Below are 24,499 nucleotides of genomic sequence, written 5' to 3' on the forward strand. Positions count from 1 at the left end.
GGGGGGGGGGGAGGGGGGCGATCGGGGCGGTCGCCCCGGGCCCCCTGATGCCAAGGGGCCCCACATACGTGTTCTCGTCTTGTATGGGATTAGCTCCCTGATCAAATCCCAAAGTATCGCCTACCTCCTACGCGAAAACTAAATGGTATTACCGTTTCCCAGGATTTCCTTCCAGCTACGATTGAGGAGTAATTTGTTATTGCATGCGATTAATTGGGAGTAGTTATGGGGAAAATCGCTAGTGATTTGTTCCTTAATTTGCCAGCCGAAAATTGTGCGCTTAATTGTTTCATTTTCAGATGTTCTCCTAATTTTCAGCCAGGTCAAGCGGATCTTTTATAAAGGGGACATACCCGGAATGTTCAAAGGTTACAGAAGCTGAGAGTTGAGAGAATAGATCGTCCCCTACAGTAGCAGCACGGCACTTGATATCCATCTCCTATGTGTGCGTGGCGGCGCTTTGACTCACACAAGCTCCGTGTCGAAGGATGACTGAACCGCCGGCGATAGCCATGCCTTCCACGTAACCATGCCGACTCGCCGAGAGGCGATACAGTGTGATGGCGTGATTAGAAAAGATAAGTTATATGCCTCGGATCTCAATTTATCTGCTAGTGTAAGCCGTGTGAGATTTAACTGGGAAGCTTTATTTAAATTTATATATGATCATCAAAATTTCCTCTAGATTGTTGCAACTAGGCCATTATTAATCTATTCAGTTTTTGATGGGATTAATAATATATTCATTAGATAATGTTTGTGGATAGATGTTATTGGGGTTATAATTTTCGTATTTGATAACTTACCGGAAGTTGTTGTGGAGGAAAAAAAGTAATATAAATTTGGAAAACAAGGATTTTACATAATATGATATTTACATTAACATCAATCATATAAACGTGAGTGACTATCTGCTAAAATACCATGATTATCAGTGAATAAACTATTAGGTCCGATATTTTTATCATCAAAACAATCCAAAGAAGAGACTTGTATATAATAAAAATTAACATATTGCCTTCAGCGAAGAATAAAAGATCATTTTTTGTATATGATTTTATGCTCTACGCCCGGGCCCCTGGATTCTAGTTCCGTCCCGAGCCCCCGAATTCTCAGGACCGGCCCTGATGCTTCGCCGACGTCGGACTTTTCTATACGAAAATGACCAAGCTAAGTAAGCATCTCACGAGGACATGTACATGCCCCACGAGGACGAAGGTCACTCTCACGCTGAAGCTGATGCTGATGCTGCTGCAGTCTCCTCCTCCATCAGGGGCCTCGTCAAGGATAAGTGCCATGACTGCTTTCGCCGCCTCGGCGGAAGCACCGGCATCGCGGCCAAGCTCACTTCCCACCCGAAGCGGGGCATCAGGGACGAGGACATGACGTTGAGCTGGCGCAAGAAGGAGTTCGGCGACAATACGTGCCCCAAGCCCAGGCCCAGGACCTTCTTCCGCCACGTCTTGGACGCGCTCGGCCACGTCTCCGTCGTCGCGCTACTCGCCAGTGCCGCCGTCTCCCTCGGCTTAGGCATCATGGAGCATGGCGTCAAGGACGGGTGGTACGACGGTGCCACCATCTTCCTCGCCGCATTCGTCGTCTTCGGCGTCACCGCGGTCATCAGCCACGCCCAGGCCAAGAGGGACCACAAGCTCGCCACCGAGTCCGCCAACCTTGTCGTCACCGTCGTCCGCGCCGCCAGGAGACAGGAGATCTCCGTATTTGACGTCGTCGTCGGCGACGTGCTCATACTCAAGACCGGCGACGTCGTTCCAGCGGACGGGGTGTTCCTAGACGGCCACGGCTTCCAGGTGGACGAGTCGAGTTTGACGGGACATCCCGGCCCTATCGACATCGACGCCGGGACGAACCCCTTCCTCGCCTCCGGCGTGAAGGTCGTCAACGGCCACGGCTCCATGCTCGTCACCGCCGTCGGCACCAACACCACGGCTTGGAGCATCCTCTCAACGTTGAAATTGAACACTCGCCCGGCGCCGCTAGAGGAGCGCCTCGAGAGTCTCATTTCAACCATCGGCAAGGCTACCGTCGCCGTCGCGCTTGTCGCCTTCACCGTGCTCCTCGTTCGCCATTTCACCAACAGTAGCACGGGAAAGCCGCTGTTGATTGAAAAGGGCGTGCCGATTGCGGTGTCTCTCATGGCCACCTTTGCCATGAAGATGATGGTGAAGGATAAGGCGCTGGTGCACAGTTTGTCGGCGTCGGTCACGGTCATCTGCACCGACATGACCGGAATGCTCACCCTCAACAGGATGGAGGTGACCGAGTTCTGGGTCGGCACTGCCCGACCTAGAACCCCCACGGCGATATCTAGCAGCGTCGTTGGCCTGCTGTGCCAGGGCGTCGGGCTCAACACCACCGGAAGCGTGTACAAGCCGGACAATGTATCCCAACCGGAGATATCGGGCAGCCCGGTGGAGAAGGCACTTCTGTCATGGGCCACGGCGGACCTCTCCATGGATGCTGCCGCCTTGAAGAGGAGCTGCAAGGTAGTACATGTGGAGGCTTTCAACTCCGACGAGAAGCCCAGCCCCAGCCGTGCAATAATCAGGGACAAGGCCACACGTTTGTTGGTCGCGCACTGGAAAGGCGGCGCGGAGGTGCTCCTTGCCATGTGCTCCATGTACATGGACACGGATGCAACGGTGCGTGAACTCGGTGTGGAGCAGCGGAACAAGCTTGAGAAGGTGATCCGCGATATGGTGGCAAGCGGCCTCCGGTGCCTCGGCTTTGCTTATAAAAAGGTTGACGACACTGAGCAATCAAAGGTTCATCACCTGGAGGAACTGACATTGTTAGGTATAGTCGGCTTGAAAGACACTTGCCGACCAGAGGTCAATGCCACCATTGAAGATTGCACAAAGGCAAGCATGGCCGTGAAGATGCTCACCGGCGATAACATCCTCATGGCCCTTACTATCGCCAAGGAGTGCGGCATCATTTCGAGCAATGACCCCGACGGAGTCGTCATCGAGGGACACCAGTTCCGGGCCATGTCAGTGACACGACAACTCCAGATGGTGGACAAGATCCGTGTCATGGCGAGTCCCCGGCCCCAAGACAAGCTGTTGCTGGTGAAGCGGCTGAAGCACAAGGGCCACGTGGTGGCCGTGACCGCCGGCGAGGGCATCAATGATGCGGCGGCTCTCAAGGAGGCCGACGTGGTGCTGTGCATGGACGTCCATGGCACCGATGTCTCCACGGACACCATCTTCCTCAACGGCAAGTTCGACGTAGTGGTGAAGGCTACCCGGTGGGGACGCTGTGCCTATCACAACTTCCAGAAGTTCATCCAGTTCCACATCATCGTCAACGCCGTCGCAATCATCGTCAACTTCATGTCGGCGGTCACCATGGGTAACGTTCCACTGACCACCGTGCAAATCATGTGGGTGAACCTGGTGATGGGCGTCATGAGCACGCTGGCGCTATCCACTGACAAGCCCACCGACGCGCTCATGGAATCCCCACCCATTTCCCGCACGACACGGCTCATCAACAATGCCATGTGTTACATCATGGCCGCGCAGGCAATGTTTCAGATCGCCGTGCTGCTGGGGCTCCAATTCCTTGGCAACGATGACCAAGCCAGTGCCACCATGATCTTCAATGTCTTCATGCTCTTCCAGGTGTTCAACGAGTTCAACATGAGGGACAACGTCCTTGCCGGGGTGCTCAAGAATAGGATGTTCCTCCTCATCGTCGCCCTGGCGCTCGTGCTGCAGGTGGTGACGGTGGAGGTGCTCACGAAGTTCGTTGGTACCACGAAGCTCGGCTTGGGGCAATGGGGCGTCTGCCTCGCCATCGCCACCGTGTCGTGGCCCGTTGGTTGGGCCGTCAAGTTCATCCCAGTGCCGGTTCGTAGCAGTTGACAAGCCTAGCCTAGTAGCGAATCAAAGGCGATGTGTGGGGTCCTGGACCCGTTTCTGTTGGTAGCAAGTTCAACTGGATCTACTTACTCAAAAAAATCTGACGTTTCTGAAAAGTTTCACATCTTTCAACAACATGTTGAGCGTCTCTTTCATCGTAACATCCTTGCTACCCAAACTGATCGGGGTACCCAAAAACTCCGAGCAGACACCATTATTTTGGTTGATGCTTTTTTTATCTTGGGCGGTCATGTAAAATGTATTCCCATTTATATCAATGCCCTTGGAAAGTCAATACACTCAAAGATGGTGTCCTGGCCAACAAGTACACGTCATCTCCAACAGTGTTGTTACTCATGAGATGTGTTTGCAACCAACCACAAAAAGTCCCCATGTGTTCACGTGTAATCGAGTCGTCAGACTACTCCATGTGTTTGGAGCATAGAATATTCTCATGTTCATTGATGTACGGGGCCACCAAGGTATTTTTGTATAACTGTGTAGTGTGCTTGCGCCCAAGAATGTCCGTTCCTACATATTATTGAGTTTGGTCCTAGCATGCCTTTTCCACTCAGTTTTCCCTCATGCCGCGATTGAGGAACACCAATCGGCTTAATGTCAGGAATAAAGTCAATACAAAACTCAATGCCCTCCTCTATTTCGTGGCCCTTGAAGATGCTTTCATTTGGCCTAGCACGGTTACGGACAGTAAACTAGAAAACTTGCTACAAAACCAAAGACCAGGATGGCCTAGATATATTCAATTTGAAACATATGAATAAAGCACTACAGGCCAATTATTTCTGGAAATTAGAAATGAATTTCGATTGTGACAAGATGTGTTGTTGAATGAATATTTAAATAACAAGTGTATTTATTTGATTAAATCTAAGGTGTGATATTACTATTTTTGGACTAGCTAGCTTGTTAAAAGCTTATACATTTTTTCTAAACATTACAACAGGGTGTTAGGTAATGGAAACAACACTATGTCTTGGAAATATTGTTGGGTTGGTGATAAGCCACTCAATTTTTTTCTACCATAGGATTTATAGCAATTTTTTATCATAATATCTTAGTTGATTAAGCCATTGTTAAAGGACGAAATGGTTCTATCTTAAGAATAAATCCTTTTTTGAGAATCGCTTAAGATTTGAAATAGTCTCAAACTACGATGTGAGGAGATAATGATGGTATGGTAATGATAAGATCGAATGGATGCTAACTGCTGATAGCAATTTTACAATGAGATCCCTGTGCAAATATTGGTTAATTGTGCTTGTGGTTTTACCGAGAAACTCTTGTGGAAACTAAGATTCCTTCATAATTTTATGTTTTTAATTTTTTTCATGGTCAAAAAAAGCATTCTTACCAAAGACCATTAGTTAAGAAGGGGATTTGGTAACAATTATTTTTCTATATCTAGTCGGTTTGTGTTGTTTTCCGGAGATGACCTAGGTGCGACTGCTAAATAATAAATACTCCCTCTGTTTCAAAATATTTGTGGTGGTTTTAGGTCGAACTAAAATCACGACAAGCATTTGACAACTATTTTAATATGAACGGAGTACATATCAATGCTGCAATCGAAAATTCCTTTTGGGGGAAGAAGTCCAATGAAGTTGGTTTCTGAAAAATTCAAAATTCATACAAATTAGTATATTTACATTTTAAAAAATTCGGAAAAAAACAATAGATATACAAGGAGGCATAATGCACAAGTGCGTAAATTTTCAGGACGAAATACATTGAAATGAGGGTTGTGCAAAAAAGAAAAATCTAGGATTTTTTAACACATAATAATATTCATCCTCCGAGGCTATGAATTTGTGTCTATAGATTACTAAAGTACTGATTTAAACATAGGACCGGACTGCTTTCTCATCTTTTCGTTTGGGGTCCTCTTCATGAAAGACGGGGACTTGTTTGATATATCATGTTTCTTTGATGTCTTGATGTAAACCGCTTTGTAATCCTGTCTTATGTGGTGTAATGCAGTGTCTAGGACCTTCGTGACCGTTTCTTGTTATAAAATAATTAGGGCAGGGCGAACGCTCGATCCAAACGCATCTGTCCGTGCAGGTTTCGGAGCATGCGCGGGACGGACCACCGGACAGCGCGAGTTAGAAAAGCTACGCGCACGCGGGTTGCGTCAGCACGAGGATGACAGACGGCCCCCACAAAGTACGGAGCGGACAAAAGTATCACGCGCCCGCAAGAAAGTTCCCCACCATCGCCGCAGGGACTTTTATGTTCTTTTTTGCGAAAAAGCGCCTCAGGGACTTTTCTGTTTTTTTGTTTTTACGAAAAAGCGCCTCAGGCACTTTACACGTGCCGGGTTTTGGGCCTCCCACGGACCGCTGCGTGCCATAGCGGGTGGCGTTCTTATCGGCTGCGCACGTGAATTGCTCGGCCCGCCGCGAAATTCCTACCGACTTCACGACGGGCGGCGGATGCTTGCCGACGTCGGACTTTTCTATACGAAAACGACCAAGCTAAGTAAGCATCTCCGTTAACACCCCCCCCCCTCCGCCCCTTCACTATATAAAGCGAAGCGTGGCATGCAAACACCTCATCAATCTGTCTTTCGTCTCACTGACTTTTCTGTTTTTTTTTTCGAAAAAGCGTCTCAGTGACTTTCCTATTATTGTTGTTTTGCAAAAAAGCGCCTGAGGCACTTTACACGTGCCGGGTTTTGGGCCTCCTACAGACCGCCGTGTGCCATAGCGGGTGGCGTTCCTATCGGCTGCGCACGTGGATTGCTGGCCTGCTAGACATATAACCAATTATTACATGTTGATTAGGATTCTTTCTTTCTAACTAACCAGATTTTTAAGGGAATGAGGTCCTCATTTCCCTTATAATCTTTAATCAAAATCCACCTCTTTGTAAACCTATGTAAACTTATGTATTAACATTACTTGCACGCCGCACACGCCTTCCCTGCGAAAGTCGACCGGCGTAGTCGAAATTCCTACCGACTTCACGACGGACGACGGATGCTTGGCAGGCCTGGCCCTGAGGGGGGGGGGGGAGGGGGGCGATCGGGGCGGTCGCCCCGGGCCCCCTGATGCCAAGGGGCCCCACATACGTGTTCTCGTCTTGTATGGGATTAGCTCCCTGATCAAATCCCAAAGTATCGCCTACCTCCTACGCGAAAACTAAATGGTATTACCGTTTCCCAGGATTTCCTTCCAGCTACGATTGAGGAGTAATTTGTTATTGCATGCGATTAATTGGGAGTAGTTATGGGGAAAATCGCTAGTGATTTGTTCCTTAATTTGCCAGCCGAAAATTGTGCGCTTAATTGTTTCATTTTCAGATGTTCTCCTAATTTTCAGCCAGGTCAAGCGGATCTTTTATAAAGGGGACATACCCGGAATGTTCAAAGGTTACAGAAGCTGAGAGTTGAGAGAATAGATCGTCCCCTACAGTAGCAGCACGGCACTTGATATCCATCTCCTATGTGTGCGTGGCGGCGCTTTGACTCACACAAGCTCCGTGTCGAAGGATGACTGAACCGCCGGCGATAGCCATGCCTTCCACGTAACCATGCCGACTCGCCGAGAGGCGATACAGTGTGATGGCGTGATTAGAAAAGATAAGTTATATGCCTCGGATCTCAATTTATCTGCTAGTGTAAGCCGTGTGAGATTTAACTGGGAAGCTTTATTTAAATTTATATATGATCATCAAAATTTCCTCTAGATTGTTGCAACTAGGCCATTATTAATCTATTCAGTTTTTGATGGGATTAATAATATATTCATTAGATAATGTTTGTGGATAGATGTTATTGGGGTTATAATTTTCGTATTTGATAACTTACCGGAAGTTGTTGTGGAGGAAAAAAAGTAATATAAATTTGGAAAACAAGGATTTTACATAATATGATATTTACATTAACATCAATCATATAAACGTGAGTGACTATCTGCTAAAATACCATGATTATCAGTGAATAAACTATTAGGTCCGATATTTTTATCATCAAAACAATCCAAAGAAGAGACTTGTATATAATAAAAATTAACATATTGCCTTCAGCGAAGAATAAAAGATCATTTTTTGTATATGATTTTATGCTCTACGCCCGGGCCCCTGGATTCTAGTTCCGTCCCGAGCCCCCGAATTCTCAGGACCGGCCCTGATGCTTCGCCGACGTCGGACTTTTCTATACGAAAATGACCAAGCTAAGTAAGCATCTCACGAGGACATGTACATGCCCCACGAGGACGAAGGTCACTCTCACGCTGAAGCTGATGCTGATGCTGCTGCAGTCTCCTCCTCCATCAGGGGCCTCGTCAAGGATAAGTGCCATGACTGCTTTCGCCGCCTCGGCGGAAGCACCGGCATCGCGGCCAAGCTCACTTCCCACCCGAAGCGGGGCATCAGGGACGAGGACATGACGTTGAGCTGGCGCAAGAAGGAGTTCGGCGACAATACGTGCCCCAAGCCCAGGCCCAGGACCTTCTTCCGCCACGTCTTGGACGCGCTCGGCCACGTCTCCGTCGTCGCGCTACTCGCCAGTGCCGCCGTCTCCCTCGGCTTAGGCATCATGGAGCATGGCGTCAAGGACGGGTGGTACGACGGTGCCACCATCTTCCTCGCCGCATTCGTCGTCTTCGGCGTCACCGCGGTCATCAGCCACGCCCAGGCCAAGAGGGACCACAAGCTCGCCACCGAGTCCGCCAACCTTGTCGTCACCGTCGTCCGCGCCGCCAGGAGACAGGAGATCTCCGTATTTGACGTCGTCGTCGGCGACGTGCTCATACTCAAGACCGGCGACGTCGTTCCAGCGGACGGGGTGTTCCCAGACGGCCACGGCTTCCAGGTGGACGAGTCGAGTTTGACGGGACATCCCGGCCCTATCGACATCGACGCCGGGACGAACCCCTTCCTCGCCTCCGGCGTGAAGGTCGTCAACGGCCACGGCTCCATGCTCGTCACCGCCGTCGGCACCAACACCACGGCTTGGAGCATCCTCTCAACGTTGAAATTGAACACTCGCCCGGCGCCGCTAGAGGAGCGCCTCGAGAGTCTCATTTCAACCATCGGCAAGGCTACCGTCGCCGTCGCGCTTGTCGCCTTCACCGTGCTCCTCGTTCGCCATTTCACCAACAGTAGCACGGGAAAGCCGCTGTTGATTGAAAAGGGCGTGCCGATTGCGGTGTCTCTCATGGCCACCTTTGCCATGAAGATGATGGTGAAGGATAAGGCGCTGGTGCACAGTTTGTCGGCGTCGGTCACGGTCATCTGCACCGACATGACCGGAATGCTCACCCTCAACAGGATGGAGGTGACCGAGTTCTGGGTCGGCACTGCCCGACCTAGAACCCCCACGGCGATATCTAGCAGCGTCGTTGGCCTGCTGTGCCAGGGCGTCGGGCTCAACACCACCGGAAGCGTGTACAAGCCGGACAATGTATCCCAACCGGAGATATCGGGCAGCCCGGTGGAGAAGGCACTTCTGTCATGGGCCACGGCGGACCTCTCCATGGATGCTGCCGCCTTGAAGAGGAGCTGCAAGGTAGTACATGTGGAGGCTTTCAACTCCGACGAGAAGCCCAGCCCCAGCCGTGCAATAATCAGGGACAAGGCCACACGTTTGTTGGTCGCGCACTGGAAAGGCGGCGCGGAGGTGCTCCTTGCCATGTGCTCCATGTACATGGACACGGATGCAACGGTGCGTGAACTCGGTGTGGAGCAGCGGAACAAGCTTGAGAAGGTGATCCGCGATATGGTGGCAAGCGGCCTCCGGTGCCTCGGCTTTGCTTATAAAAAGGTTGACGACACTGAGCAATCAAAGGTTCATCACCTGGAGGAACTGACATTGTTAGGTATAGTCGGCTTGAAAGACACTTGCCGACCAGAGGTCAATGCCACCATTGAAGATTGCACAAAGGCAAGCATGGCCGTGAAGATGCTCACCGGCGATAACATCCTCATGGCCCTTACTATCGCCAAGGAGTGCGGCATCATTTCGAGCAATGACCCCGACGGAGTCGTCATCGAGGGACACCAGTTCCGGGCCATGTCAGTGACACGACAACTCCAGATGGTGGACAAGATCCGTGTCATGGCGAGTTCCCGGCCCCAAGACAAGCTGTTGCTGGTGAAGCGGCTGAAGCACAAGGGCCACGTGGTGGCCGTGACCGCCGGCGAGGGCATCAATGATGCGGCGGCTCTCAAGGAGGCCGACGTGGTGCTGTGCATGGACGTCCATGGCACCGATGTCTCCACGGACACCATCTTCCTCAACGGCAAGTTCGACGTAGTGGTGAAGGCTACCCGGTGGGGACGCTGTGCCTATCACAACTTCCAGAAGTTCATCCAGTTCCACATCATCGTCAACGCCGTCGCAATCATCGTCAACTTCATGTCGGCGGTCACCATGGGTAACGTTCCACTGACCACCGTGCAAATCATGTGGGTGAACCTGGTGATGGGCGTCATGAGCACGCTGGCGCTATCCACTGACAAGCCCACCGACGCGCTCATGGAATCCCCACCCATTTCCCGCACGACACGGCTCATCAACAATGCCATGTGTTACATCATGGCCGCGCAGGCAATGTTTCAGATCGCCGTGCTGCTGGGGCTCCAATTCCTTGGCAACGATGACCAAGCCAGTGCCACCATGATCTTCAATGTCTTCATGCTCTTCCAGGTGTTCAACGAGTTCAACATGAGGGACAACGTCCTTGCCGGGGTGCTCAAGAATAGGATGTTCCTCCTCATCGTCGCCCTGGCGCTCGTGCTGCAGGTGGTGACGGTGGAGGTGCTCACGAAGTTCGTTGGTACCACGAAGCTCGGCTTGGGGCAATGGGGCGTCTGCCTCGCCATCGCCACCGTGTCGTGGCCCGTTGGTTGGGCCGTCAAGTTCATCCCAGTGCCGGTTCGTAGCAGTTGACAAGCCTAGCCTAGTAGCGAATCAAAGGCGATGTGTGGGGTCCTGGACCCGTTTCTGTTGGTAGCAAGTTCAACTGGATCTACTTACTCAAAAAAATCTGACGTTTCTGAAAAGTTTCACATCTTTCAACAACATGTTGAGCGTCTCTTTCATCGTAACATCCTTGCTACCCAAACTGATCGGGGTACCCAAAAACTCCGAGCAGACACCATTATTTTGGTTGATGCTTTTTTTATCTTGGGCGGTCATGTAAAATGTATTCCCATTTATATCAATGCCCTTGGAAAGTCAATACACTCAAAGATGGTGTCCTGGCCAACAAGTACACGTCATCTCCAACAGTGTTGTTACTCATGAGATGTGTTTGCAACCAACCACAAAAAGTCCCCATGTGTTCACGTGTAATCGAGTCGTCAGACTACTCCATGTGTTTGGAGCATAGAATATTCTCATGTTCATTGATGTACGGGGCCACCAAGGTATTTTTGTATAACTGTGTAGTGTGCTTGCGCCCAAGAATGTCCGTTCCTACATATTATTGAGTTTGGTCCTAGCATGCCTTTTCCACTCAGTTTTCCCTCATGCCGCGATTGAGGAACACCAATCGGCTTAATGTCAGGAATAAAGTCAATACAAAACTCAATGCCCTCCTCTATTTCGTGGCCCTTGAAGATGCTTTCATTTGGCCTAGCACGGTTACGGACAGTAAACTAGAAAACTTGCTACAAAACCAAAGACCAGGATGGCCTAGATATATTCAATTTGAAACATATGAATAAAGCACTACAGGCCAATTATTTCTGGAAATTAGAAATGAATTTCGATTGTGACAAGATGTGTTGTTGAATGAATATTTAAATAACAAGTGTATTTATTTGATTAAATCTAAGGTGTGATATTACTATTTTTGGACTAGCTAGCTTGTTAAAAGCTTATACATTTTTTCTAAACATTACAACAGGGTGTTAGGTAATGGAAACAACACTATGTCTTGGAAATATTGTTGGGTTGGTGATAAGCCACTCAATTTTTTTCTACCATAGGATTTATAGCAATTTTTTATCATAATATCTTAGTTGATTAAGCCATTGTTAAAGGACGAAATGGTTCTATCTTAAGAATAAATCCTTTTTTGAGAATCGCTTAAGATTTGAAATAGTCTCAAACTACGATGTGAGGAGATAATGATGGTATGGTAATGATAAGATCGAATGGATGCTAACTGCTGATAGCAATTTTACAATGAGATCCCTGTGCAAATATTGGTTAATTGTGCTTGTGGTTTTACCGAGAAACTCTTGTGGAAACTAAGATTCCTTCATAATTTTATGTTTTTAATTTTTTTCATGGTCAAAAAAAGCATTCTTACCAAAGACCATTAGTTAAGAAGGGGATTTGGTAACAATTATTTTTCTATATCTAGTCGGTTTGTGTTGTTTTCCGGAGATGACCTAGGTGCGACTGCTAAATAATAAATACTCCCTCTGTTTCAAAATATTTGTGGTGGTTTTAGGTCGAACTAAAATCACGACAAGCATTTGACAACTATTTTAATATGAACGGAGTACATATCAATGCTGCAATCGAAAATTCCTTTTGGGGGAAGAAGTCCAATGAAGTTGGTTTCTGAAAAATTCAAAATTCATACAAATTAGTATATTTACATTTGAAAAAATTCGGAAAAAAACAATAGATATACAAGGAGGCATAATGCACAAGTGCGTAAATTTTCAGGACGAAATACATTGAAATGAGGGTTGTGCAAAAAAGAAAAATCTAGGATTTTTTAACACATAATAATATTCATCCTCCGAGGCTATGAATTTGTGTCTATAGATTACTAAAGTACTGATTTAAACATAGGACCGGACTGCTTTCTCATCTTTTCGTTTGGGGTCCTCTTCATGAAAGACGGGGACTTGTTTGATATATCATGTTTCTTTGATGTCTTGATGTAAACCGCTTTGTAATCCTGTCTTATGTGGTGTAATGCAGTGTCTAGGACCTTCGTGACCGTTTCTTGTTATAAAATAATTAGGGCAGGGCGAACGCTCGATCCAAACGCATCTGTCCGTGCAGGTTTCGGAGCATGCGCGGGACGGACCACCGGACAGCGCGAGTTAGAAAAGCTACGCGCACGCGGGTTGCGTCAGCACGAGGATGACAGACGGCCCCCACAAAGTACGGAGCGGACAAAAGTATCACGCGCCCGCAAGAAAGTTCCCCACCATCGCCGCAGGGACTTTTATGTTCTTTTTTGCGAAAAAGCGCCTCAGGGACTTTTCTGTTTTTTTGTTTTTACGAAAAAGCGCCTCAGGCACTTTACACGTGCCGGGTTTTGGGCCTCCCACGGACCGCTGCGTGCCATAGCGGGTGGCGTTCTTATCGGCTGCGCACGTGAATTGCTCGGCCCGCCGCGAAATTCCTACCGACTTCACGACGGGCGGCGGATGCTTGCCGACGTCGGACTTTTCTATACGAAAACGACCAAGCTAAGTAAGCATCTCCGTTAACACCCCCCCCTCCGCCCCTTCACTATATAAAGCGAAGCGTGGCATGCAAACACCTCATCAATCTGTCTTTCGTCTCACTGACTTTTCTGTTTTTTTTTTTGAAAAAGCTTCTCAGTGACTTTCCTATTATTGTTGTTTTGCAAAAAAGCGCCTGAGGCACTTTACACGTGCCGGGTTTTGGGCCTCCTACAGACCGCCGTGTGCCATAGCGGGTGGCGTTCCTATCGGCTGCGCACGTGGATTGCTGGCCTGCTAGACATATAACCAATTATTACATGTTGATTAGGATTCTTTCTTTCTAACTAACCAGATTTTTAAGGGAATGAGGTCCTCATTTCCCTTATAACCTTTAATCAAAATCCACCTCTTTGTAAACCTATGTAAACTTATGTATTAACATTACTTGCACGCCGCACACGCCTTCCCTGCGAAAGTCGACCGGCGTAGTCGAAATTCCTACCGACTTCACGACGGACGACGGATGCTTGGCAGGCCTGGCCCTGAGGGGGGGGGGGAGGGGGGCGATCGGGGCGGTCGCCCCGGGCCCCCTGATGCCAAGGGGCCCCACATACGTGTTCTCGTCTTGTATGGGATTAGCTCCCTGATCAAATCCCAAAGTATCGCCTACCTCCTACGCGAAAACTAAATGGTATTACCGTTTCCCAGGATTTCCTTCCAGCTACGATTGAGGAGTAATTTGTTATTGCATGCGATTAATTGGGAGTAGTTATGGGGAAAATCGCTAGTGATTTGTTCCTTAATTTGCCAGCCGAAAATTGTGCGCTTAATTGTTTCATTTTCAGATGTTCTCCTAATTTTCAGCCAGGTCAAGCGGATCTTTTATAAAGGGGACATACCCGGAATGTTCAAAGGTTACAGAAGCTGAGAGTTGAGAGAATAGATCGTCCCCTACAGTAGCAGCACGGCACTTGATATCCATCTCCTATGTGTGCGTGGCGGCGCTTTGACTCACACAAGCTCCGTGTCGAAGGATGACTGAACCGCCGGCGATAGCCATGCCTTCCACGTAACCATGCCGACTCGCCGAGAGGCGATACAGTGTGATGGCGTGATTAGAAAAGATAAGTTATATGCCTCGGATCTCAATTTATCTGCTAGTGTAAGCCGTGTGAGATTTAACTGGGAAGCTTTATTTAAATTTATATATGATCATCAAAATTTCCTCTAGATTGTTGCAACTAGGCCATTATTAATCTATTCAGTTTTTGATGGGATTAATAATATATTCATTAGATAATGTTTGTGGATAGATGTTATTGGGGTTATAATTTTCGTATTTGATAACTTACCGGAAGTTGTTGTGGAGGAAAAAAAGTAATATAAATTTGGAAAACAAGGATTTTACATAATATGATATTTACATTAACATCAATCATATAAACGTGAGTGACTATCTGCTAAAATACCATGATTATCAGTGAATAAACTATTAGGTCCGATATTTTTATCATCAAAACAATCCAAAGAAGAGACTTGTATATAATAAAAATTAACATATTGCCTTCAGCGAAGAATAAAAGATCATTTTTTGTATATGATTTTATGCTCTACGCCCGGGCCCCTGGATTCTAGTTCCGTCCCGAGCCCCCGAATTCTCAGGACCGGCCCTGATGCTTCGCCGACGTCGGACTTTTCTATACGAAAATGACCAAGCTAAGTAAGCATCTCACGAGGACATGTACATGCCCCACGAGGACGAAGGTCACTCTCACGCTGAAGCTGATGCTGATGCTGCTGCAGTCTCCTCCTCCATCAGGGGCCTCGTCAAGGATAAGTGCCATGACTGCTTTCGCCGCCTCGGCGGAAGCACCGGCATCGCGGCCAAGCTCACTTCCCACCCGAAGCGGGGCATCAGGGACGAGGACATGACGTTGAGCTGGCGCAAGAAGGAGTTCGGCGACAATACGTGCCCCAAGCCCAGGCCCAGGACCTTCTTCCGCCACGTCTTGGACGCGCTCGGCCACGTCTCCGTCGTCGCGCTACTCGCCAGTGCCGCCGTCTCCCTCGGCTTAGGCATCATGGAGCATGGCGTCAAGGACGGGTGGTACGACGGTGCCACCATCTTCCTCGCCGCATTCGTCGTCTTCGGCGTCACCGCGGTCATCAGCCACGCCCAGGCCAAGAGGGACCACAAGCTCGCCACCGAGTCCGCCAACCTTGTCGTCACCGTCGTCCGCGCCGCCAGGAGACAGGAGATCTCCGTATTTGACGTCGTCGTCGGCGACGTGCTCATACTCAAGACCGGCGACGTCGTTCCAGCGGACGGGGTGTTCCCAGACGGCCACGGCTTCCAGGTGGACGAGTCGAGTTTGACGGGACATCCCGGCCCTATCGACATCGACGCCGGGACGAACCCCTTCCTCGCCTCCGGCGTGAAGGTCGTCAACGGCCACGGCTCCATGCTCGTCACCGCCGTCGGCACCAACACCACGGCTTGGAGCATCCTCTCAACGTTGAAATTGAACACTCGCCCGGCGCCGCTAGAGGAGCGCCTCGAGAGTCTCATTTCAACCATCGGCAAGGCTACCGTCGCCGTCGCGCTTGTCGCCTTCACCGTGCTCCTCGTTCGCCATTTCACCAACAGTAGCACGGGAAAGCCGCTGTTGATTGAAAAGGGCGTGCCGATTGCGGTGTCTCTCATGGCCACCTTTGCCATGAAGATGATGGTGAAGGATAAGGCGCTGGTGCACAGTTTGTCGGCGTCGGTCACGGTCATCTGCACCGACATGACCGGAATGCTCACCCTCAACAGGATGGAGGTGACCGAGTTCTGGGTCGGCACTGCCCGACCTAGAACCCCCACGGCGATATCTAGCAGCGTCGTTGGCCTGCTGTGCCAGGGCGTCGGGCTCAACACCACCGGAAGCGTGTACAAGCCGGACAATGTATCCCAACCGGAGATATCGGGCAGCCCGGTGGAGAAGGCACTTCTGTCATGGGCCACGGCGGACCTCTCCATGGATGCTGCCGCCTTGAAGAGGAGCTGCAAGGTAGTACATGTGGAGGCTTTCAACTCCGACGAGAAGCCCAGCCCCAGCCGTGCAATAATCAGGGACAAGGCCACACGTTTGTTGGTCGCGCACTGGAAAGGCGGCGCGGAGGTGCTCCTTGCCATGTGCTCCATGTACATGGACACGGATGCAACGGTGCGTGAACTCGGTGTGGAGCAGCGGAACAAGCTTGAGAAGGTGATCCGCGATATGGTGGCAAGCGGCCTCCGGTGCCTCGGCTTTGCTTATAAAAAGGTTGACGACACTGAGCAATCAAAGGTTCATCACCTGGAGGAACTGACATTGTTAGGTATAGTCGGCTTGAAAGACACTTGCCGACCAGAGGTCAATGCCACCATTGAAGATTGCACAAAGGCAAGCATGGCCGTGAAGATGCTCACCGGCGATAACATCCTCATGGCCCTTACTATCGCCAAGGAGTGCGGCATCATTTCGAGCAATGACCCCGACGGAGTCGTCATCGAGGGACACCAGTTCCGGGCCATGTCAGTGACACGACAACTCCAGATGGTGGACAAGATCCGTGTCATGGCGAGTTCCCGGCCCCAAGACAAGCTGTTGCTGGTGAAGCGGCTGAAGCACAAGGGCCACGTGGTGGCCGTGACCGCCGGCGAGGGCATCAATGATGCGGCGGCTCTCAAGGAGGCCGACGTGGTGCTGTGCATGGACGTCCATGGCACCGATGTCTCCACGGACACCATCTTCCTCAACGGCAAGTTCGACGTAGTGGTGAAGGCTACCCGGTGGGGACGCTGTGCCTATCACAACTTCCAGAAGTTCATCCAGTTCCACATCATCGTCAACGCCGTCGCAATCATCGTCAACTTCATGTCGGCGGTCACCATGGGTAACGTTCCACTGACCACCGTGCAAATCATGTGGGTGAACCTGGTGATGGGCGTCATGAGCACGCTGGCGCTATCCACTGACAAGCCCACCGACGCGCTCATGGAATCCCCACCCATTTCCCGCACGACACGGCTCATCAACAATGCCATGTGTTACATCATGGCCGCGCAGGCAATGTTTCAGATCGCCGTGCTGCTGGGGCTCCAATTCCTTGGCAACGATGACCAAGCCAGTGCCACCATGATCTTCAATGTCTTCATGCTCTTCCAGGTGTTCAACGAGTTCAACATGAGGGACAACGTCCTTGCCGGGGTGCTCAAGAATAGGATGTTCCTCCTCATCGTCGCCCTGGCGCTCGTGCTGCAGGTGGTGACGGTGGAGGTGCTCACGAAGTTCGTTGGTACCACGAAGCTCGGCTTGGGGCAATGGGGCGTCTGCCTCGCCATCGCCACCGTGTCGTGGCCCGTTGGTTGGGCCGTCAAGTTCATCCCAGTGCCGGTTCGTAGCAGTTGACAAGCCTAGCCTAGTAGCGAATCAAAGGCGATGTGTGGGGTCCTGGACCCGTTTCTGTTGGTAGCAAGTTCAACTGGATCTACTTACTCAAAAAAATCTGACGTTTCTGAAAAGTTTCACATCTTTCAACAACATGTTGAGCGTCTCTTTCATCGTAACATCCTTGCTACCCAAACTGATCGGGGTACCCAAAAACTCCGAGCAGACACCATTATTTTGGTTGATGCTTTTTTTATCTTGGGCGGTCATGTAAAATGTATTCCCATTTATATCAATGCCCTTGGAAAGTCAATACACTCAAAGATGGTGTCCTGGCCAACAAGTACACGTCATCTCCAACAGTGTTGTTACTCATGAGATGTGTTTGCAACCAACCACAAAAAGTCCCCATGTGTTCACGTGTAATCGAGTCGTCAGACTACTCCATGTGTTTGGAGCATAGAATATTCTCATGTTCATTGATGTACGGGGCCACCAAGGTATTTTTGTATAACTGTGTAGTGTGCTTGCGCCCAAGAATGTCCGTTCCTACATATTATTGAGTTTGGTCCTAGCATGCCTTTTCCACTCAGTTTTCCCTCATGCCGCGATTGAGGAACACCAATCGGCTTAATGTCAGGAATAAAGTCAATACAAAACTCAATGCCCTCCTCTATTTCGTGGCCCTTGAAGATGCTTTCATTTGGCCTAGCACGGTTACGGACAGTAAACTAGAAAACTTGCTACAAAACCAAAGACCAGGATGGCCTAGATATATTCAATTTGAAACATATGAATAAAGCACTACAGGCCAATTATTTCTGGAAATTAGAAATGAATTTCGATTGTGACAAGATGTGTTGTTGAATGAATATTTAAATAACAAGTGTATTTATTTGATTAAATCTAAGGTGTGATATTACTATTTTTGGACTAGCTAGCTTGTTAAAAGCTTATACATTTTTTCTAAACATTACAACAGGGTGTTAGGTAATGGAAACAACACTATGTCTTGGAAATATTGTTGGGTTGGTGATAAGCCACTCAATTTTTTTCTACCATAGGATTTATAGCAATTTTTTATCATAATATCTTAGTTGATTAAGCCATTGTTAAAGGACGAAATGGTTCTATCTTAAGAATAAATCCTTTTTTGAGAATCGCTTAAGATTTGAAATAGTCTCAAACTACGATGTGAGGAGATAATGATGGTATGGTAATGATAAGATCGAATGGATGCTAACTGCTGATAGCAATTTTACAATGAGATCCCTGTGCAAATATTGGTTAATTGTGCTTGTGGTTTTACCGAGAAACTCTTGTGGAAACTAAGATTCCTTCATAATTTTATGTTTTTAATTTTTTTCATGGTCAAAAAAAGCATTCTTACCAAAGACCATTAGTTAAGAAGGGGATTTGGTAACAATTATTTTTCTATATCTAGTCGGTTTGTGTTGTTTTCCGGAGATGACCTAGGTGCGACTGCTAAATAATAAATACTCCCTCTGTTTCAAAATATTTGTGGTGGTTTTAGGTCGAACTAAAATCACGACAAGCATTTGACAACTATTTTAATATGAACGGAGTACATATCAATGCTGCAATCGAAAATTCCTTTTGGGGGAAGAAGTCCAATGAAGTTGGTTTCTGAAAAATTCAAAATTCATACAAATTAGTATATTTACATTTTAAAAAATTCGGAAAAAAACAATAGATATACAAGGAGGCATAATGCACAAGTGCGTAAATTTTCAGGACGAAATACATTGAAATGAGGGTTGTGCAAAAAAGAAAAATCTAGGATTTTTTAACACATAATAATATTCATCCTCCGAGGCTATGAATTTGTGTCTATAGATTACTAAAGTACTGATTTAAACATAGGACCGGACTGCTTTCTCATCTTTTCGTTTGGGGTCCTCTTCATGAAAGACGGGGACTTGTTTGATATATCATGTTTCTTTGATGTCTTGATGTAAACCGCTTTGTAATCCTGTCTTATGTGGTGTAATGCAGTGTCTAGGACCTTCGTGACCGTTTCTTGTTATAAAATAATTAGGGCAGGGCGAACGCTCGATCCAAACGCATCTGTCCGTGCAGGTTTCGGAGCATGCGCGGGACGGACCACCGGACAGCGCGAGTTAGAAAAGCTACGCGCACGCGGGTTGCGTCAGCACGAGGATGACAGACGGCCCCCACAAAGTACGGAGCGGACAAAAGTATCACGCGCCCGCAAGAAAGTTCCCCACCATCGCCGCACGGACTTTTATGTTCTTTTTTGCGAAAAAGCGCCTCAGGGACTTTTCTGTTTTTTTGTTTTTACGAAAAAGCGCCTCAGGCACTTTACACGTGCCGGGTTTTGGGCCTCCCACGGACCGCTGCGTGCCATAGCGGGTGGCGTTCTTATCGGCTGCGCACGTGAATTGCTCGGCCCGCCGCGAAATTCCTACCGACTTCACGACGGGCGGCGGATGCTTGCCGACGTCGGACTTTTCTATACGAAAACGACCAAGCTAAGTAAGCATCTCCGTTAACACCCCCCCCTCCGCCCCTTCACTATATAAAGCGAAGCGTGGCATGCAAACACCTCATCAATCTGTCTTTCGTCTCACTGACTTTTCTGTTTTTTTTTTCGAAAAAGCGTCTCAGTGACTTTCCTATTATTGTTGTTTTGCAAAAAAGCGCCTGAGGCACTTTACACGTGCCGGGTTTTGGGCCTCCTACAGACCGCCGTGTGCCATAGCGGGTGGCGTTCCTATCGGCTGCGCACGTGGATTGCTGGCCTGCTAGACATATAACCAATTATTACATGTTGATTAGGATTCTTTCTTTCTAACTAACCAGATTTTTAAGGGAATGAGGTCCTCATTTCCCTTATAATCTTTAATCAAAATCCACCTCTTTGTAAACCTATGTAAACTTATGTATTAACATTACTTGCACGCCGCACACGCCTTCCCTGCGAAAGTCGACCGGCGTAGTCGAAATTCCTACCGACTTCACGACGGACGACGGATGCTTGGCAGGCCTGGCCCTGAGGGGGGGGGGAGGGGGGCGATCGGGGCGGTCGCCCCGGCCCCCTGATGCCAAGGGGCCCCACATACGTGTTCTCGTCTTGTATGGGATTAGCTCCCTGATCAAATCCCAAAGTATCGCCTACCTCCTACGCGAAAACTAAATGGTATTACCGTTTCCCAGGATTTCCTTCCAGCTACGATTGAGGAGTAATTTGTTATTGCATGCGATTAATTGGGAGTAGTTATGGGGAAAATCGCTAGTGATTTGTTCCTTAATTTGCCAGCCGAAAATTGTGCGCTTAATTGTTTCATTTTCAGATGTTCTCCTAATTTTCAGCCAGGTCAAGCGGATCTTTTATAAAGGGGACATACCCGGAATGTTCAAAGGTTACAGAAGCTGAGAGTTGAGAGAATAGATCGTCCCCTACAGTAGCAGCACGGCACTTGATATCCATCTCCTATGTGTGCGTGGCGGCGCTTTGACTCACACAAGCTCCGTGTCGAAGGATGACTGAACCGCCGGCGATAGCCATGCCTTCCACGTAACCATGCCGACTCGCCGAGAGGCGATACAGTGTGATGGCGTGATTAGAAAAGATAAGTTATATGCCTCGGATCTCAATTTATCTGCTAGTGTAAGCCGTGTGAGATTTAACTGGGAAGCTTTATTTAAATTTATATATGATCATCAAAATTTCCTCTAGATTGTTGCAACTAGGCCATTATTAATCTATTCAGTTTTTGATGGGATTAATAATATATTCATTAGATAATGTTTGTGGATAGATGTTATTGGGGTTATAATTTTCGTATTTGATAACTTACCGGAAGTTGTTGTGGAGGAAAAAAAGTAATATAAATTTGGAAAACAAGGATTTTACATAATATGGTATTTACATTAACATCAATCATATAAACGTGAGTGACTATCTGCTAAAATACCATGATTATCAGTGAATAAACTATTAGGTCCGATATTTTTATCATCAAAACAATCCAAAGAAGAGACTTGTATATAATAAAAATTAACATATTGCCTTCAGCGAAGAATAAAAGATCATTTTTTGTATATGATTTTATGCTCTACGCCCGGGCCCCTGGATTCTAGTTCCGTCCCGAGCCCCCGAATTCTCAGGACCGGCCCTGATGCTTCGCCGACGTCGGACTTTTCTATACGAAAATGACCAAGCTAAGTAAGCATCTCACGAGGACATGTACATGCCCCACGAGGACGAAGGTCACTCTCACGCTGAAGCTGATGCTGATGCTGCTGCAGTCTCCTCCTCCATCAGGGGCCTCGTCAAGGATAAGTGCCATGACTGCTTTCGCCGCCTCGGCGGAAGCACCGGCATCGCGGCCAAGCTCACTTCCCACCCGAAGCGGGGCATCAGGGACGAGGACATGACGTTGAGCTGGCGCAAGAAGGAGTTCGGCGACAATACGTGCCCCAAGCCCAGGCCCAGGACCTTCTTCCGCCACGTCTTGGACGCGCTCGGCCACGTCTCCGTCGTCGCGCTACTCGCCAGTGCCGCCGTCTCCCTCGGCTTAGGCATCATGGAGCATGGCGTCAAGGACGGGTGGTACGACGGTGCCACCATCTTCCTCGCCGCATTCGTCGTCTTCGGCGTCACCGCGGTCATCAGCCACGCCCAGGCCAAGAGGGACCACAAGCTCGCCACCGAGTCCGCCAACCTTGTCGTCACCGTCGTCCGCGCCGCCAGGAGACAGGAGATCTCCGTATTTGACGTCGTCGTCGGCGACATGCTCATACTCAAGACCGGCGACGTCGTTCCAGCGGACGGGGTGTTCCTAGACGGCCACGGCTTCCAGGTGGACGAGTCGAGTTTGACGGGACATCCCGGCCCTATCGACATCGACGCCGGGACGAACCCCTTCCTCGCCTCCGGCGTGAAGGTCGTCAACGGCCACGGCTCCATGCTCGTCACCGCCGTCGGCACCAACACCACGGCTTGGAGCATCCTCTCAACGTTGAAATTGAACACTCGCCCGGCGCCGCTAGAGGAGTGCCTCGAGAGTCTCATTTCAACCATCGGCAAGGCTACCGTCGCCGTCGCGCTTGTCGCCTTCACCGTGCTCCTCGTTCGCCATTTCACCAACAGTAGCACGGGAAAGCCGCTGTTGATTGAAAAGGGCGTGCCGATTGCGGTGTCTCTCATGGCCACCTTTGCCATGAAGATGATGGTGAAGGATAAGGCGCTGGTGCACAGTTTGTCGGCGTCGGTCACGGTCATCTGCACCGACATGACCGGAATGCTCACCCTCAACAGGATGGAGGTGACCGAGTTCTGGGTCGGCACTGCCCGACCTAGAACCCCCACGGCGATATCTAGCAGCGTCGTTGGCCTGCTGTGCCAGGGCGTCGGGCTCAACACCACCGGAAGCGTGTACAAGCCGGACAATGTATCCCAACCGGAGATATCGGGCAGCCCGGTGGAGAAGGCACTTCTGTCATGGGCCACGGCGGACCTCTCCATGGATGCTGCCGCCTTGAAGAGGAGCTGCAAGGTAGTACATGTGGAGGCTTTCAACTCCGACGAGAAGCCCAGCCCCAGCCGTGCAATAATCAGGGACAAGGCCACACGTTTGTTGGTCGCGCACTGGAAAGGCGGCGCGGAGGTGCTCCTTGCCATGTGCTCCATGTACATGGACACGGATGCAACGGTGCGTGAACTCGGTGTGGAGCAGCGGAACAAGCTTGAGAAGGTGATCCGCGATATGGTGGCAAGCGGCCTCCGGTGCCTCGGCTTTGCTTATAAAAAGGTTGACGACACTGAGCAATCAAAGGTTCATCACCTGGAGGAACTGACATTGTTAGGTATAGTCGGCTTGAAAGACACTTGCCGACCAGAGGTCAATGCCACCATTGAAGATTGCACAAAGGCAAGCATGGCCGTGAAGATGCTCACCGGCGATAACATCCTCATGGCCCTTACTATCGCCAAGGAGTGCGGCATCATTTCGAGCAATGACCCCGACGGAGTCGTCATCGAGGGACACCAGTTCCGGGCCATGTCAGTGACACGACAACTCCAGATGGTGGACAAGATCCGTGTCATGGCGAGTTCCCGGCCCCAAGACAAGCTGTTGCTGGTGAAGCGGCTGAAGCACAAGGGCCACGTGGTGGCCGTGACCGCCGGCGAGGGCATCAATGATGCGGCGGCTCTCAAGGAGGCCGACGTGGTGCTGTGCATGGACGTCCATGGCACCGATGTCTCCACGGACACCATCTTCCTCAACGGCAAGTTCGACGTAGTGGTGAAGGCTACCCGGTGGGGACGCTGTGCCTATCACAACTTCCAGAAGTTCATCCAGTTCCACATCATCGTCAACGCCGTCGCAATCATCGTCAACTTCATGTCGGCGGTCACCATGGGTAACGTTCCACTGACCACCGTGCAAATCATGTGGGTGAACCTGGTGATGGGCGTCATGAGCACGCTGGCGCTATCCACTGACAAGCCCACCGACGCGCTCATGGAATCCCCACCCATTTCCCGCACGACACGGCTCATCAACAATGCCATGTGTTACATCATGGCCGCGCAGGCAATGTTTCAGATCGCCGTGCTGCTGGGGCTCCAATTCCTTGGCAACGATGACCAAGCCAGTGCCACCATGATCTTCAATGTCTTCATGCTCTTCCAGGTGTTCAACGAGTTCAACATGAGGGACAACGTCCTTGCCGGGGTGCTCAAGAATAGGATGTTCCTCCTCATCGTCGCCCTGGCGCTCGTGCTGCAGGTGGTGACGGTGGAGGTGCTCACGAAGTTCGTTG

The 24,499-nt window shown here is 49.4% G+C and overlaps 3 protein-coding genes across 3 annotated transcripts; all 3 read left to right on the top strand.

Annotated features, from left to right (window-relative positions):
* Positions 1-1,193: 1,193 nt before the first annotated feature.
* Positions 1,194-3,890, top strand: LOC123441309 (calcium-transporting ATPase 7, plasma membrane-type-like). Its single transcript, XM_045117788.1, has one exon. It carries the CDS (start codon positions 1,194-1,196, stop codon positions 3,888-3,890), a length of 2,697 nt encoding a protein of 898 aa, XP_044973723.1.
* A 4,213-nt stretch (positions 3,891-8,103) lies between these two features.
* Positions 8,104-10,800, top strand: LOC123441310 (calcium-transporting ATPase 7, plasma membrane-type-like). Its single transcript, XM_045117789.1, has one exon. It carries the CDS (start codon positions 8,104-8,106, stop codon positions 10,798-10,800), a length of 2,697 nt encoding a protein of 898 aa, XP_044973724.1.
* Positions 10,801-15,010: 4,210 nt separating this feature from the next.
* LOC123441311 (calcium-transporting ATPase 7, plasma membrane-type-like) lies at positions 15,011-17,707 on the top strand. The gene has a single exon (XM_045117790.1). It carries the CDS (start codon positions 15,011-15,013, stop codon positions 17,705-17,707), a length of 2,697 nt encoding a protein of 898 aa, XP_044973725.1.
* The last annotated feature ends 6,792 nt before the right edge of the window (positions 17,708-24,499 follow it).

Source organism: Hordeum vulgare, chromosome 3H (assembly GCF_904849725.1).
Source record: "Hordeum vulgare subsp. vulgare chromosome 3H, MorexV3_pseudomolecules_assembly, whole genome shotgun sequence".
Classification (NCBI taxonomy): Eukaryota; Viridiplantae; Streptophyta; class Magnoliopsida; order Poales; family Poaceae; genus Hordeum; species Hordeum vulgare.

Excerpts from the sequence above, each read along its gene's own strand:
- LOC123441309 (XM_045117788.1), top strand. The coding sequence starts at position 1,194 with ATGTACATGCCCCACGAGGACGAAGGTCACTCTCACGCTGAAGCTGAT.
- LOC123441310 (XM_045117789.1), top strand. The coding sequence starts at position 8,104 with ATGTACATGCCCCACGAGGACGAAGGTCACTCTCACGCTGAAGCTGAT.
- LOC123441311 (XM_045117790.1), top strand. The coding sequence starts at position 15,011 with ATGTACATGCCCCACGAGGACGAAGGTCACTCTCACGCTGAAGCTGAT.